This window comes from Carex rostrata, chromosome 25, assembly GCF_964058835.1.
Source record: "Carex rostrata chromosome 25, lpCarRost1.2, whole genome shotgun sequence".
Lineage (NCBI taxonomy): Eukaryota > Viridiplantae > Streptophyta > Magnoliopsida > Poales > Cyperaceae > Carex > Carex rostrata.
In genome coordinates this window covers 3,126,123-3,142,300 of record NC_135942.1, presented here as the reverse complement: position 1 = coordinate 3,142,300, position 16,178 = coordinate 3,126,123, and the positions used below count along the sequence as shown (strand labels likewise).

The 16,178-nt window shown below is 32.0% G+C and overlaps 1 protein-coding gene and 1 pseudogene across 1 annotated transcript; one reads left to right on the top strand and one right to left on the bottom strand.

The window, feature by feature from the left end:
* Positions 1–397: 397 nt before the first annotated feature.
* On the bottom strand, positions 398–1,553 carry LOC144543930 (protein LIFEGUARD 3 pseudogene; annotated as a pseudogene).
* Positions 1,554–12,313: 10,760 nt separating this feature from the next.
* Positions 12,314–15,131, top strand: LOC144543715 (putative protein S-acyltransferase 12). The gene is made up of 7 exons (XM_078292079.1): positions 12,314–12,642; positions 12,809–13,034; positions 13,150–13,241; positions 13,486–13,612; positions 14,488–14,573; positions 14,652–14,717; positions 14,798–15,131. The coding sequence occupies exons 1-7, from the start codon at positions 12,418–12,420 to the stop codon at positions 14,909–14,911; spliced, it is 936 nt and encodes a 311-aa protein (XP_078148205.1). The 5' UTR covers positions 12,314–12,417; the 3' UTR covers positions 14,912–15,131.
* The last annotated feature ends 1,047 nt before the right edge of the window (positions 15,132–16,178 follow it).

Below are 16,178 nucleotides of genomic sequence, written 5' to 3'. Positions count from 1 at the left end.
AATTATGCTTCTATTCATTGGTCACACCTAATTTGGTTTACATTCAGGTTTTCCATGGCTTCCTTAAGAAATGCATTATGAAGAAATCACTTTCTTTGTAGCTGCTATTATGGTTCAATCAATCAAATTGTGGTAGATTGCAATCACAATCATCACTAACAACAATGCTTTAATTTGTGTATTTGCAACACCTATCTGTGATGAGTATGATGCCCATAACAGATTGCCAATATACAAGAATAAATTGAAGAACAGATTGAAGATATCCACAACATTCAGTGCTACAGTGGCCCATACGTATTCATCGCGGGTGTACCTCTCCATCAAATTATAATTGACGTCGTATATTATGTAGCCACAGTAGATTAGGGATGCTGGAACACCATACATCATGAGCGATGGTCTTCCCAGAGGAAAATCAATCTACATGAAGAAAAGAAACCATCAAGTCAAAAAGCTTTATAGTGAAAATGAATCATACATGGATCACCCACTGCTCAGAGAACATTAACAATAAAACACAGTAGCTGACATGTGATTGGTATCTTGTAATGTACTGACACTAATGACACACAGATCCTTTATCCAAATAAAGAATCAATTTTATAAACTATTGACTTATATATATGGTGAATGTTTATTTTACTAACCTGAAGAAGAAGATAAAGCTGGTTGGCCAATGAAACAACTTCTGCATAATCGAATTGGGAGAAATGTCGACGCATTGCGGTGTATAAAGTGAGGCTTATGGTTGTGACATATGTTAGAATCACAGATTCTAATATTATATCGCCTGCAAAAATCATAATTCACACCGAGAAAATGAAATCCTGTGAATACCAACATATTAACTGCCGGAAACTAAAACAATGGTTCCATTAACACTAAAACGAAAAAATTTCATGGTTGTATTTTGAACCACATCAAACGGGCTGTATAGACCATGCATCTCTACAATGTACTGTGAAATTAATATTAAGACGTGATGAAATTACTTACCGTTGGTGAAAGCACATGTCAAACCAACTGCAAAGCTCACAGCCACTGCAAAGACACCTAGAAGATAATGGTTGAATGGCTGGTACCGGTAAAAAAAGTACAGAGCACACAACACTGGACAGAGATTTTAAGACAAAAATTCAACATGTTAACAACTAGAGGGATATAAAATGTGAACAGAAGAAATGCAACTAATTGGAGTACTGAACAAAATCACAAATTGTGTAACATCGTGATTTTCTTCACACCAGAGCGAAATGCATATTTAACTACCATTAACTGGAATATACATTAGTCATACCAATGAAGGGAAGAATGAGCGAGAAAATGTACAACCCGAAACCAACTGGAGTCGAAACAAAGAAATTAGCAACCGGCGGATTGTACACGACAATATACGCCACCAGAACCATGAGCGACATTTCGGCATTCAGCGTCAGATACACATTTCTGAGGAATGCCCACCTCACTGCCAGATTCTCCATTATTACCGGGCGGAAATCATTCACGTGAGCATTTGGATGGCCTTTCTCATACGGTGGTCTGAAGTACATCTTGCTTCTTTTTTAGATTTCTTTCTTTTCTTGATTTTTCCTTGATCGCTTCTTTGTTGGTTTTATAATTCTTTTAGTGTTTTGCTAAGTGAGAATGGCAGGGGAGGGTTTTTATATAAACGGAGATGAGGGAAAACAAAGAGATGTTTGAAGATAGACTGGGACCCGGGTAATAGAGAGGGGGATGGAATGGATTTAACACATGGTTTAGTCCAGTCTAGACTGGTCAACTGGAATTAAAAGTTAGTTTTACTTTGGAGAAATTGGGAGATTTTAGCGGGGAAAGTTTTGTGGTTTTCTTGCAGCTTTCTTGGAACAGAGTTTTACATTAAAAGGTTCTGAAATGGATTCTGGTGGAACAATTGTCGCACTGTCGCAGCAGATATTTTCTGGGTATGTCTAAGAATTGAGACCGTTATAAAAGTGCTCCTAATTTTACTATTGTGAAGGATGTACCAATTTAAACTTATAAGGTGTGCACATATTACTTTGAGAAGGTGTACTTTACTGAAACATAACTGAGCATCTAACAGAAAAATATTAACAAAATTTGTGCATTTCTAATAAGTATTATTTTGATTTATGCAGAAATGGCCTGCATTATTCTAACAGAATAAAGAAGAACTTCACAGTTCACACAAAGAAGGTAAATTTACTGCAACAGTGGGTAAGACAATTAGCATAACAATGTGAAGGTATTAAACCCTCACAAGAATTACTCGCACTCTCACAAAATGCTTATCCATTATTGGCTAATATAACATTCTTTGTTATAATACTAGTATATATTCAATTTAAAATAACTAACAATAGAGAAAATTAATTTAAACAGTGATCAGGATTCAGGAATCATGTTGTTGCTATGAACAGCTCCTGCAACCCCTGTCAGATTCTCCCTAGAGCTGGAGGTTTGACAATATCAAGGTAAATGGATCCAGTATATATGTATTGATCATACTCATAATTTTCATCCAACAGGTATGTGTCGTAGAACAAATAGAAAGTAAACAGAGTGCAACCAGGTTGTTATGATTCATATGTACCAACCTTGCAAATGGGATGAAAATCTCAGTCTGCCAGCATGCAAATGGAATTGATATACTGGATACTTTAATAGATAATTATTGTTAAAGGTCCTCCAAACATCTCTTTTACCTGGCCATGGATTACTACAAACACCAGATCGAGCTATTTCGAGCAAGACAAAGAGAACGAGGCCACAAGACTGTACAGTCGTGAGTTTCACTACCACTATTGTTGTCAGTATGGCCGCCTCTAAGACAATCAACCCTACAAATCAAATTACAGATAAAATTGGTAAAATGATCAATAACATGCACAAATTAAGGAGAGAGCAATGATGATAATGTACACAGCCAAGAATAAAATGATTTTTGAGGAACAAGGTAGAACTGCCATATGACAAGGCATAGAAATAAGCAATCGACATTACACATGCAACAGCCGATGCTACTGTGCCAGTGATCAGCAATTGGATGCTCAAGATTGAATGAGTACCCCTTGGATGAAAGACAATCTCATGTTTACAGCACTCTGTCTCCCCGTGCTCAACTACAACTCAGCATCTCTAATTAATTAAAAATGTAGATGCTCTTATGGAGAGACAGAGTAAATGATATTATTATATTATTGCACTTCTCCCTTTTCTAATTTATTTTGGCTTGATGTAACACAGACAAACGTGTTTGCTTGTTGGTTATATAGAAGAGAAAGCAGATGATGCTATTACCAATTTTGTTATTGCTAAAAACCAATCTTGTTTTAATCTTGTAAAAAATTAAGTGAGCATGGCCACCTGCCTAGGCCATGATAACATATTTGAAAAACTAATGTTAGAGGAAAACGTAGGTATCTAATGAGCGGATTAATGAATCTTCTCAATATATTAAACTGACTCCAACTCGGGTGAGGCTATGCTACTTAAGAAACACAGATTGGTATGGGCCATGTATCCATATTCTCCACTCTTAAAATTCAAATAGTAGATATGAATCATTCAATATGATTGCTATATGAAAATTATGTACTAGAAGACCAAATTTTATCCTTCTTTTTATAATTTTTTTACTAGAAAATCAATACTTCAGACGGTTCAAATTTTTTAGATCAAGTCATGATTTTATACTTATCTAAAAAATAACTTTTTTTTTTAAAATAGAAAATTTAGTTTTTAAATACATTTTCCTATGGAGATCATGTTGAGCAGTTTGAATCAACTATTTGAACTTTGAAAACAAAAATGTTGATCCATAAAATTATTTGAAGTTTATTTGATTAAAGGAGTCCGTCTTAAGATTCATACTTATTAAAACGGACGGTTCAGATCTAATTCTACGTGGTAGGGTATTGCACTGGATCTGAATTCATTCTTTTCCCTATTTAGGAGAAAACACTTTGCTTCTGATCATGTCTGAAATAAATCTTTAGCATTTTTTTTTATTAGGGGTTAATGTAATTCTATGACAATAATTCTTTAGCGTCTGACTCAGCGGCTTTTTTTTTTTTTTTTTTTTTTTGAGGAAACCGTCTACTCGGCTTTAACATGCATATTCCATTTTGAATGAAGATTCATGTAAATTAATAAATTAATTTACGGTTCAAATATAATTTATTTTTTCATTAATATGTTATACTGCTTTCTCTGTGTATCAACTATGTTTAGGATTTAGGGTTTAGAGGAGATGAATTCTATATACAAACTATTTTAATTTTGTATTCCAAATTAAAGTGTAGATGAGCTTAATTTTTTACACTGCTTTGCTCTGCTCTCCTTCCCTCCCTCTTTTCTTATGCAGAGTCTTACTTTCACTAAATTGTTCTGACTTCCTAATTTGACAGAAGAACAATATTTAATTATATGTAATATGTGCACTTTGTTGGAATGGATTGGAGAAAATTTGTAGCCATATGTTAGTCTTCTTTTTCTGAACACTATTAGTCTAATATTAGCTACATTCTATAACCATACAAAAAATCCTGGACTTGGATTTACTAAGACGCATGACAGGTGTTGTAATAAGAGAAATCTAGCAGATTCGGTTGCACAAGTGTCTAATCTTACTTCAAGAGAATGTGAATTTTTTGATGAATTCAGGATGTGAAATATGGTTCAATTTGATTAAAAACATGACAAACACACATGATGTGTTTTACCAATTCAAGAAGATTTCATGCATACATGAAAGAACAAGAGCATGAAGAAAAAGCAACAGGAGTTTGCATGATAATTTGATCATGCATATGCATCTTATATTAGGTATGTCATACATTATATCAATGGTACTAACTATAATCCGTTGAATAATTAAGAGTTAAAAATGAGAAAATAAGCCTCCTCATATTCTCTAAAATATAAGTTTTGATAAAAAATAATATATCTCTAGTAATTATATTCATAACTATTTTTTCTCAATATTGCAATAAGATATTAGAAGAAATCAACAATTCTATATATTATACATCAATAATATTAATGGAGTTCAGAATACATTAATATATATCGAGTATGTACACTAACTCCTTAGAACTATTTCTTTCTTTACCATTTATTTTTTTAATCTAAAATAATTAAATTTAAGCTGTCACTACAAATGATATATATAGCTAAATTGGTTTTAATTTTAATTTGTTCTTTTATTTGTCTACTATTTTCTTTTTTGAAGGATAAAGAATTGTCATATATATTTATCACATCAAATATCAATAATAAATCTCTAACTCATCTAAACACTCCTCAATAGTCATACAAATCAAAAGTATACTTTTTTTTTGTGGACAAAATATTAATTTCTACAATTGCATTAAGCCTATGTTACACATGGTTATACCAATGTTATCAGAACCGGACCGGACATCGAACCGCTAAAGCTCTGGTTCAACGGTTCATTGGTCAGACCGATGGTTCTACCGGTTCAATTGCTGGTTTTTAAAAATATATATAACAGTCATATGTATTAAAGGTAAAGCTCAAACTAAATTAAAGAAATGTGCAAAGCAAGATTTGATGCAGTTGAAGTCATTCCTTACGAACATCGAGCTTGGTTTGTGCTGTTGGGTTGCTTATTACTTGATTAGTTTTTACTTAAGCATTTCATCAAACACTTGGAGTGCATTTCAATTGTTGAATACCCCAAAATCAAATATTAGTCAAATAAAGTTCCAAGTGCTACATACAAACAAAAATTACCAATTAATGAGATTACCAGCCTTATCCCTATAATGAGTTTGACTGAAAAATAGTTCGAAATGAAGGTTGAGTCGCCTTAAGGTGATTCACTGAAAAATAGTTAGAAATAGTTGAACACAGTAAAAAGAAAAGAGTAAAAGCAAAAGTAAAAGGAAAATAGGCACCAAAACAGTGTGAAAAACAAGAATACAGGGAAAAACAAAAAATCAATGCAAGCTCAAAAATTCATAACGTGATTAAGTATTTTGTGATCACCTCAATAGAGCAACAGGAAAAGGAATTGATCAACACTATAACAGGAGATTAGAAACAAAGATCGACTATTATTCAGCAGCATTGAATAAGGGAAGCAAAGATACGAATTCAGGGCGAACGACGCATGAAGAAAGAGATTGGAAGAAAAGAACAAACGAATTGAATTGGCGAAAGATCGGGTTTTTTAGCTGCACGGTTCGCAGTTTTTATAAAAAAAACCGGTCGGTTTAACCAGTCTTGACCGGTTCAAGTACATACACGGTCATTCTAAAGAGCCAAACCGTAGACCCATTCGGTTCTGGTTTATTCCGGCCGGACCGCCCGGTCCGGTCCGGTTTTAATAACACTGGGTTATACTATAATATTAATCGAGTATAGAGGCAAGTTGTAAACTAATGTTGTGAATTTGTATAGGGACATTGATGCTTTCAATGAAGGCTTGGCCTATGTGCAAGAGGCTAAGGAAGCTTTAATAAATCTTATGGGGGGGCAAATTCCTTAAATTGGTAGTATATGATATTGATATCTATGATTGTCTCTTAGCTGATTTATATCTCGGTAAAATTTGTACAGGTAATTAATTAGATTTAACTTGAAATTATTAGTTTGAACAAGCTAGTTTGCATAATTTTTTTTTTTACAAATCTAAATCTAAAATGTGAAAATTTTGAAAGATAAGTTATGTAAATTTAATTTTACGACACAGGAAACATTGTTGTAAGAGAGTCACATCTGGCAGTACCATTTTTTCGACAGACATCCGTAGCTTATCCAGGTTGGTTCAAGAATTAATACATCTTTTGTTATTTCTCATATCTATTTTTTTTAACACAAATTTTAAAGGATCTTTCAAACTAACTATTTTTTAACTTCTGTTTAATAATATATTTTATTTTCTAACTGCAGGAAAGAACTTTGGGTCAATCCAAATCCACATAGTCCATGGGATAACAAGTTAGAGGATAGAAATAAATGTTTATATATGAGTTTATTCAATAAACCAATATACATACGGTATTGCTTGTTTGATGTTTAATATATTGAATGGCACTAACGATACTGATTAATAAAATGATGCATTTTATTAATTCTTAATATCTTGTATTTTAATGGTATGTATGTGATGTGTATTAGCCATTAGGTTTGCACAATGTTGCATTTTTCTTATTTTTGGTTATCAAATAGCATGTGAATTTCTTTATTATTTGGTTAATTATTTAGCAACCGTGTATTATCTTTTGTGTAAATTTAATTTATCATTTGAATGATGTAAATGATTTTTCTCTACTTTATACCATTGATGATTTTAAAGCTATTGGAGTTGCATTTTGTGATTTTTTGAATTAAACTCCGTGAAATTGTCTTAATTTTGGGTCGTCCAGGTTTGAAAAAACAATTGTTCGTCGTTCTTTTATTCATTCTTTGAAACAATTAAATTACTCGAAATTAAAACTTCAGTTTATTTGATTGTACAGAAATAATACTACGATAGTCAATAATATATTGTATTCCAATACATAATTTTTTTTATTATATTTTACTGTTAATTATAAAATTATAAAATACCATACTAAGAACTGAATAATAAGGAGCTCTAGGGAAGATAAATTATCCCTGCAGAACAGGTGCACAGAATTTTTGTTTTGCTGTGGCTTAATGGAGGTTTTGGTCTTAAATAAACCAGAAAACCGTGAAAAAAATTGTATTATGTAAAAAATAATGTTTTACACAAATATCATTTGAGCAGCTCAACAACGTATGGTTTTACTATATTAAAATACTCCTTTATTTAACATTAGTTTTTGATAAAAAGGGTTAAAATCTAAAACTTGAAGTGGACCGTGTTTAATAAACATTTTTTTAGAAAGCAGCTAACAGTCCTCCAACTCCAGTCCCCAAAAAATCCCCAGATATTTTCAACTAATTTTGTAAACATCAATACTAAATCCTGTAAACATCAATATTAAATCCTGTAAACTAATTCAACAAATCCTGTAAACATAAAAACACGTGAAAGCTGTTAAAAACGCGTGACAGCTGTTGAAAACGCGTGACATCTGTTGGGACACCTTCTGTGAACATACACATAATATCCTGTAAACATACACATATTATCCTATAAACAAACACATATAATTATGTAAACAAACACATATAATTCTGTAAACATACATATTGTACTTGAAATTATGGCAGTTGTGGCAGTTAAAAACGCGTCAGAACTAAGCTAAAAAGGGAAGGCTTTTATACACAGAGATTTTTGGAGGACTGTAGACCGGGGGACATTACCTTTTCTCTTTTTTTTTTACAAAAAAAATATTGTCCACATCAAATAGAACAGTCTAGAAACTTAATTTGAAAGCCTAAAAACAGTTCTATATCACCGTAAAGTAAAAATATTTAGAAGGATGTAATTCGGAAAAAAAAAACTGAAGGGGTAAACTGTAAATAGAAATAGAAGCATAATTACATACAATCGACGCTTAAATAACAAAGCACTAATTTTGGTATAACAAATATAGAATAAGATTCTAGAGGCATATTAGTAATCTAATATTGGTAGATACGTACAAACAAAATTTTAAAGAACACAGCATTAATTTAATAATTTGCGTAAAATTTGCGGTTATAATAGGAAAAAAATTTAGCAAAACACAATCATTTACGGGTCCAGATCCGCTAAAGTAGCTAAATTTGAATTTAGATCCGGACCGTCTGATCAGAATATAGACTAACACAATCCAAGATAAAATGTACGTGACGGCCGCTTTAATATTCATAACATAGTAAATCGGACAGTTCAAATTCAGTTTCAAAATTTAAGTTACTTTAGGGATATGAATTCATTATTGCCATGGATAATTAAGAGCATGTTTAGCTTCCTCGCCATGTTCTTAGAAGAACCAACAATCATAGATGATCTAGACCGGAATTTTCAGTTGAATTTCACCTCAAACATTATTCAGCAGAACATCATTCTATTAATTATAATTATGCAAAGTTAAATAAATTTTTTTTATCAACCAAACTGAATTCAACAATTTTCTTTCTATTCCGTCATTTCCTCTACTCTCCATCCAAACAATGTGTTAATTCAATCAATGAGTACTGTTATGCTGCTGCAGCGAAGTACGCTTCAACCAACTCAGCTGTTATTGGTCGGAACACTGTTCTAAAAAAAATATCAAAAGTGATTCAAAATTGCATCAAAATATTAAACATGTTATAGAAGCCTCAATCAAATGTTCTATATTTTCATGAATGCTAGCCCAAGCAATGAAATAACTAATCCTAAACCCAAATACCACGGCTGAATACGCCAAAAGGTACTCTAAACCCTCTAAAATATATTTTAAATATCATCATTTATTAACTACCCATCAATGCATTTGTTAGTCCCAAAAAATTTGGGATCTCAAATTATAACAGAAAAGCAAAGAGCATTACTTCAGAAATTTTCTCTGTAGAATTATTATCAGCAAAGTTTGACACAAACAACTGCAAACTAGAACAAAAACTAGTTACAATTAGCACACAAAAATTTCACTATAATGAATTCAACATCCACTATTATCATTATTGACAAATCATTGCCTTACATAAACTCTTAACGGGATTCAGAAGAGAGTAACTGTCTGATTTATCATATTGTTTGGTGAGCATATAACTACCAGTAGATCCAAGGAGGCTCTTGCTAGAGGAGCAGCCACCATGGATGGTGTATAGTTTTTTTAAAGCGATAGAGTTGAACTGCAGATTGGATCCCTCGCTGACCAAGGTCAAAGATGGAGGAAGAGAGATGCCAAGTCTGACAAACTGCTCGGAATCGAACCAAATCTCCGATTTCGAAGATATTGTTCAGAATAAGAGATAAAAGTTCCGGTGGAAGATCCGACCAATTTCTTTCTGTTTCTGTTTCAATTGCCGCCTCATTCTCTTCCACCATGTTTTGTTTCTTGTAGGATTTTTGTTTGTTGTGACATGTGGCTTAGTGGAGGTTTTGGAATTTGATCTTAAATAAAGCTGAAAAATCAAATTATGCAAAAATAACCTTTTGCACAAATATCCTTTGAGCAGCTCAACAACGTGTAGTTTTACTAAATTAAAATACTCCTTTATCTTCATTATATTATTAAGCACGTTGGGTGTCCGATCCGCCAACGGTTACAATTGAAAGTTGAAATTTCAGATTTAATCTCAGCCATTCAATTACATAATCTGTCTTTTTCGATTAAATGCATCTGAACAATGTGTAGAAGTCTAAATTTAACTAAAAATATACTCGCCACACGTACCGCCACATGATGCATTACAATTAAAATTAAATAAACTCTGAAATTTAGCAATATAATATGTTTCCTTATTTCATTCATTCCTTATTTCTTCCTCTCAAATTTAGCAATATAACGATCCGCCAACGGCTACGATTGAAAGTTGAAATTTTAGATTTAATCTCAGCCATTCAATTACATAATATGTCTTTTTTGATTAAATGCATCTGAACAATGTGTAGAAGTCTAAATTTAACTAAAAATATACTCGCCACACGTACCGCCACATGATGCATTACAATTAAAATTAAATAAACTCTGAAATTTAGCAATATAATATGTTTCCTTATTTCATTCATTCCTTATTTCTTCCTCTCGAATTTAGCGATATAATTATGTTTCCTTATTTCTCTTCTATGTTTCTATAGCTATTGCCGTGAAAAATCTAGAAATATTATCAATTTTGTTTCTATACATATCAGGATATTTGATAACAAGTTATCTGGCTTTTAGTGATTTTTTTCTTTGTTTCCTTGTTTCTCGTCTTCAGATATCTATATGCATCTCTTGCATCTTTTATTTGTATGAGAATACATTGGCATATTCTTTTATTGTTGAATAATTATTTTTATTAGCCTATTTTTCATAAAAATATGTCATTTTGTATGAGATTTTTTTTTCTCTTATAATATATTCCGTTGCAACGCACGGGAATGATACCTAGTTTAACATTATTTTTGATAAAAAAAGGTTAAAATTTTAAGAGGGGTGATATTTTGAAAGCACAAATATTGAGCAATGAGAGAATAATCACATAATGGTTGAATATGTTATTGTGTTCTTTCTAAAAGGGTTAAAATAGGAAAATGCATGATAATTCAAAATTTTGAAATAGCACAAAATTATGTCAAATTTAGTATATACCCTATCTGAATCATAGAATGTTATAATATTAAAAATTATGTTTGATAATTATAATCAAAATTTTGAATAATGATTAATTTTGGGCCTTTGATTGATAATTAGGAAACCATTCGAAGAATTTCAAATTAAAAATATAATAAAAATGTTGAAAATATACAATAATTGGTGACAGGCCGTGGAAACATATTGGGCCGGTTTAATTATTTCCAGTTCCTTCATTTTGTTATCATGGAAATAATTTAATGATAGTTATATATTTCAAAATTTGAGAATATTACGATTCCATGGGAATTGGACAAATTGATTGATCAATTAGTTCACGGACATATCCAAAGGAAAAAAAAAAAAACTTATTTTAAATTTTCTATGATATCAATTGCACGCCCTTCTAAACGTATAGCCTACGAAGGAGGTTGAAAATAGAAAATGTCTCTTCTTTTAAAAAGAACACGATAACATATTCAATCCATTATTTCTAATAAAGAATAAAATTCATTGATCTTATATCCAAAGTTTATTGCGTAAGTTGTGTCCATCATATAATGTTGTTTTTTCATAAGCAAAAAAGCTTTCATTTGAAAATATTATAATATGATAAAAAAAAAATCAATTTCTAATGTCTGATATATTTCTTATCATGAATTTATGCATGAAACAAGCAATCTTAATCTTACTACTTTGTTATTCTTATGGTAATTTTCTTAATCTTACTCATTCTTCCAAAAATAGCGGGGAATTAAATAAACTGAATATATCTAAAATTTGAAGAAAGAATTTTTATTTCATAGTTTATGTAACATTGCAAAGAGCCAGGCTATGGTAATAATATACATAGTATTGGCCGAAATTTGCTATGGATTTGTATTTTCATTTTTTATTCAACCTTTAAACGCGTTAAATTTTTTTTACTATATTGGTTTGAAAATTATTGCTTTCGGATGGTCAATTTTTTTTACATCAAGTGAATTTTTACCTATCTATTTTAGATAGAATAAAAAAACATATCAAAATAAAAACTTAAAATTTGGTCCCAAAAAATAAAGAATGATCGCTTTCGGAGACTAAAATGTTATCAAATTAAACAGTTTTAGACAGTTAGAATTAATAACTGCTTCCCATTCCCACAACAAAATCAGACCCAGCCCCGGCCTCAGCCCGGCCCAATCTCTCTCGCGCACTAACCCCATCACCGCGCCACGTGGTGGCGATGTGTTGCCGATGCGGCGGCGGCGGCGCCGCTCTATCCTCCGTGAACCCATTCAGGCTATGCACGGGACTCCGCGCACTAGGTTATCTCATGCTACCTCTCGTAGCGGCCATCACTGGTGCGATATACTACGCTGTCGTCGCTGCGGTGTGGGGCCCAAGGATCGGTAAAGCCGGACACGTGTCTGCTATTGCGCTCTTCATCGTCATCCTCTTCCATCTCCTGGTAAATTGAAGTAATCGAGTCATTTTGCATGCTTATACAGTTATACCTAGTAATTTACAGATGTTATAAATGTTTAGAACAACACCTATTTGAGTCCAATTAAAACCCAATTTAGTCATTATATCCAAACACAATTTTTAAATTTGTGTTATACTCTCAATTTCAGCTTGTAATGTTGATATGGTGTTACCTAAGAGTTGTGTTTTCTGAGCCCGGTACGGTACCGGCTGACTGGAGACCTCCATTTGAAGAGGAAATTATAGTTCAACCTACTTTTCCAAACGGACATGATGCTTCTGATGTGCATGACCTTGCATCAGTTGATACTGGTATAAGACAGTGTGCTAGGTGCCAGAATTGGAAGCCTCCACGCTGCCATCATTGCTCTGTATGTAAGTTGAAATTCACCTTCCATACGAATACACAGTTTCTTCCATTGGAATGGTGTTAAATTTCATATTATGGTCGTTCATTTATTTAATGTTCTTGTTTTATATATTGAATTAGGTGATAGATGTGTGCTTAAGATGGATCACCATTGTGTATGGGTTGTCAATTGTGTGGGAGCTCGTAACTATAAATTCTTTCTCCTTTTCCTGGTATCATTTGTTCTTATCCACTTCAATTATCATTATTTGCTGCAGTTGTATTGTAGATTTTAAACTTAATAACATGGCTACATTTTTTAGCCATGAAAAGATAGAAAAGAAGAAAAGGACAAAAAATGCAATATGCTTTAATTAAACTTTGGTAGCCAAATCAGTACCTTCATTGCCACAAAGACTAAAGAAATCTCTGTAAATGGACTTAATGTAAAATTTCTAATATGGTGAGCTATCGTAGGTATATACATTTCTTGAGACTGCACTGAGTTCACTGGCTCTTCTACCTCATTTCATCTCTTTCTTTTCTGAAACCTCGAGGCATACCAACTCGACAGAGAATCTGTCTATAACCTTTATTGCTTCTAGTGAGTTTCTGATCTCAGTTATTAAGTGATATCAAGAAAATAAGAAGCATAGATGTCATAAAATTGCATTGAATCGGTATTTTGCTGTGAGGATGTGAATATAATAAATATCAAGTTGATGCCAAACCTCTAAACCATGATATGAATTATATGCAGATGCAAATTTGGATAAACCAAATAATTAATGGGTAAACATTAAACATACAAATTATATAGGTTTAATTGTTTAAAACGGTACAATCATTTCATTAGCAAATAAGTATCAGTTGATTCAGATTTCACGCATTATAACTTGCCAATTTACAGTTTAAATTAGTAACTACTATATTCCTACATTGAGGTCTATTGTAGGTTCTCTTTAAGGAAAAACAAAAATGAAGTGTTATTGTAGCTTGTAGTTTTTTGTAGGCTTATGTGGACCACACCCTTTTAACTTAGGATTTTCTATGTCTGAGTATGTTTTTGTTTACGCGGTGGATTTGATGGTCATACTTTTTTGCTTATTTGTATCCTTATTTAGATCCATGTTCACACCAAAGTAATTTCATAGGGTTTATAATTTATATTAGTTCACATTATGGTTGGATGTTGTCAGATTGGTGTGGGGCCTTATATACATCTAACCCATATTTGTCTGGTACCACCAAGTGATCTTTATTTTGTCGTGTTTTGTTCTTAAGGAACAGGAACATAGATTTAAATGTCTTGACATATGTTTTGTTCTTAAATAATCTAGTAATACAATGTTTGAATTACTCTCTTGCAGTTCCTTCCTCTGTAAATAAATGAATATAGATAAACTTGCTTGTTGTTATTACTGCTTTATTTATTTGTTCCGACATGCTGTGGAATTTTTTTTTTTTTTTTTTTTTCAGTTTTAAGTGCTGCTTTTGCTCTGAGCTTACTATGTTTCATATCTATGCACGTGTCTCTTGTATTAACTAATACGACCAGTATAGAGGTAATGACATTTACATAACTGAGTGCAATTTAATGATATTTTATGGGTCTGAAAAAAAATGTAATTTATTTGTTTCAGATTTATGAGAAGAAGAACTCAGCAATTTGGAGATATGACCTTGGACATTTAAAAAATTTTGAGCAGGTGCCGTAAATTTTTGTTGCTAATACATTATTTTCTCTTAAAAAGGTACGACTTTTTTATACCAAAAATGTTTTGTTTAGGTCTTTGGCACAAAAAAATTGCTGTGGTTTTTCCCTCTATACTCAACCGAAGATTTAGAGAACATCAGTGCGCTTCACGGCCTCGAATTCCCGACACGAGCTAATGTTGTATAAAAGTTCCTTGTCTAGTTTATAGAATTAGTTGTTTATTTTCGTCTAGTTTATTTCATTTGTTGTCATTCTTTTATGTAATTGTCATCATGTAATCATTGTCATAATATCCTTGCTGTAAATTATAAAGATGATAAAGATGTTCATGAACTAACAAAATCTCCTGTAAATTATAATTCACTTCAGGAACCTTTCAAGGGTTTAAATGAGAATATCTCGAGCATATTTAATGAAATGCCTTGGCTTAATGAAAATAGATGAAAACTAAGTCTGTAACAAAAAAATAAATAAAGTAAGACTAATTAGTCAACGTCCAACAAAAATCTTTTCCCAATTTTCCTTTTTTATTTTATTTATTTTCTTTTCTTTTCTTTTCCAACTCTATATTTTCTCTGGTGGCTGAGTTGACAGGATGGAGCAGAGCCCCACCAATAGAACAAGGTGAGAAAGTAGAGTTTAAGACAGACTTAAACCGTGTGATTCTGATTAAATGGCTTAGATATGATTGAAATTCTGTTCATATTTTGGATTTAGAAGGAACCTTCCAATTGCTACTCAAAAAGAGTAGGAGAAATCTTATTATCTCAGGAATATAGGAAAATGCGTGGGGATTTATTACATAATCTGCATTTATTTTTGTTGATTATGTTTTGGTCCTCATCCAAACGACAAGGTTAACTTCGCAATAGCTTAACTAATTAATTAATTAATTTACTATCTAATTTGTATACTATATATTGGAAATGAAAATTATGGCCAGGGAGGTGCTGGAAATCACAGAAGCTCATTAAATCGAAAGAATATTCTCAAAATTAAAAAAAAACTCATAATAATTATCTATCATGATCGGTTTATGTTTTTGCCAAATAGCAACAATTAGTAACAATAGAAATAATACTCAAATTAAAGAATAATTAAAGCTCTCTCATGTCCAACTTGATCTGATACCTATCCAAAAATCACATATTAAACACCATGAATATTTACAAGGTTCACATAAATATAACGCCGTAGTGCATATCTATAATTTGTAGAATATGAATTCTAGAAGCCCAAAATCCATCTCCCCATTGAAAACAAGTACGCAAAAATATCCTTTATCATAAATTAATTTACAATGATCTGCAGTGCATAACCTTAAAAATAATATTGATCATGCAGTGCATATATATATCATCAAAAGTTTCATTCATAGGTACCTCCATTTCAAGTTTCAACCTAGTATGAGCTGCGCCAGTCGTCCCATGGCCCGCAACGGTCGTGCTACAGC

Coding starts and splice junctions, on each gene's coding strand:
- LOC144543715 (XM_078292079.1), top strand. CDS start 12,418: ATGTGTTGCCGATGCGGCGGCGGCGGCGCCGCTCTATCCTCCGTGAAC. Junction 12,643..12,808: donor TCATCCTCTTCCATCTCCTG/GTAAATTGAAGT, acceptor TCTCAATTTCAG/CTTGTAATGTTGATATGGTG. Junction 14,574..14,651: donor CTAATACGACCAGTATAGAG/GTAATGACATTT, acceptor TATTTGTTTCAG/ATTTATGAGAAGAAGAACTC.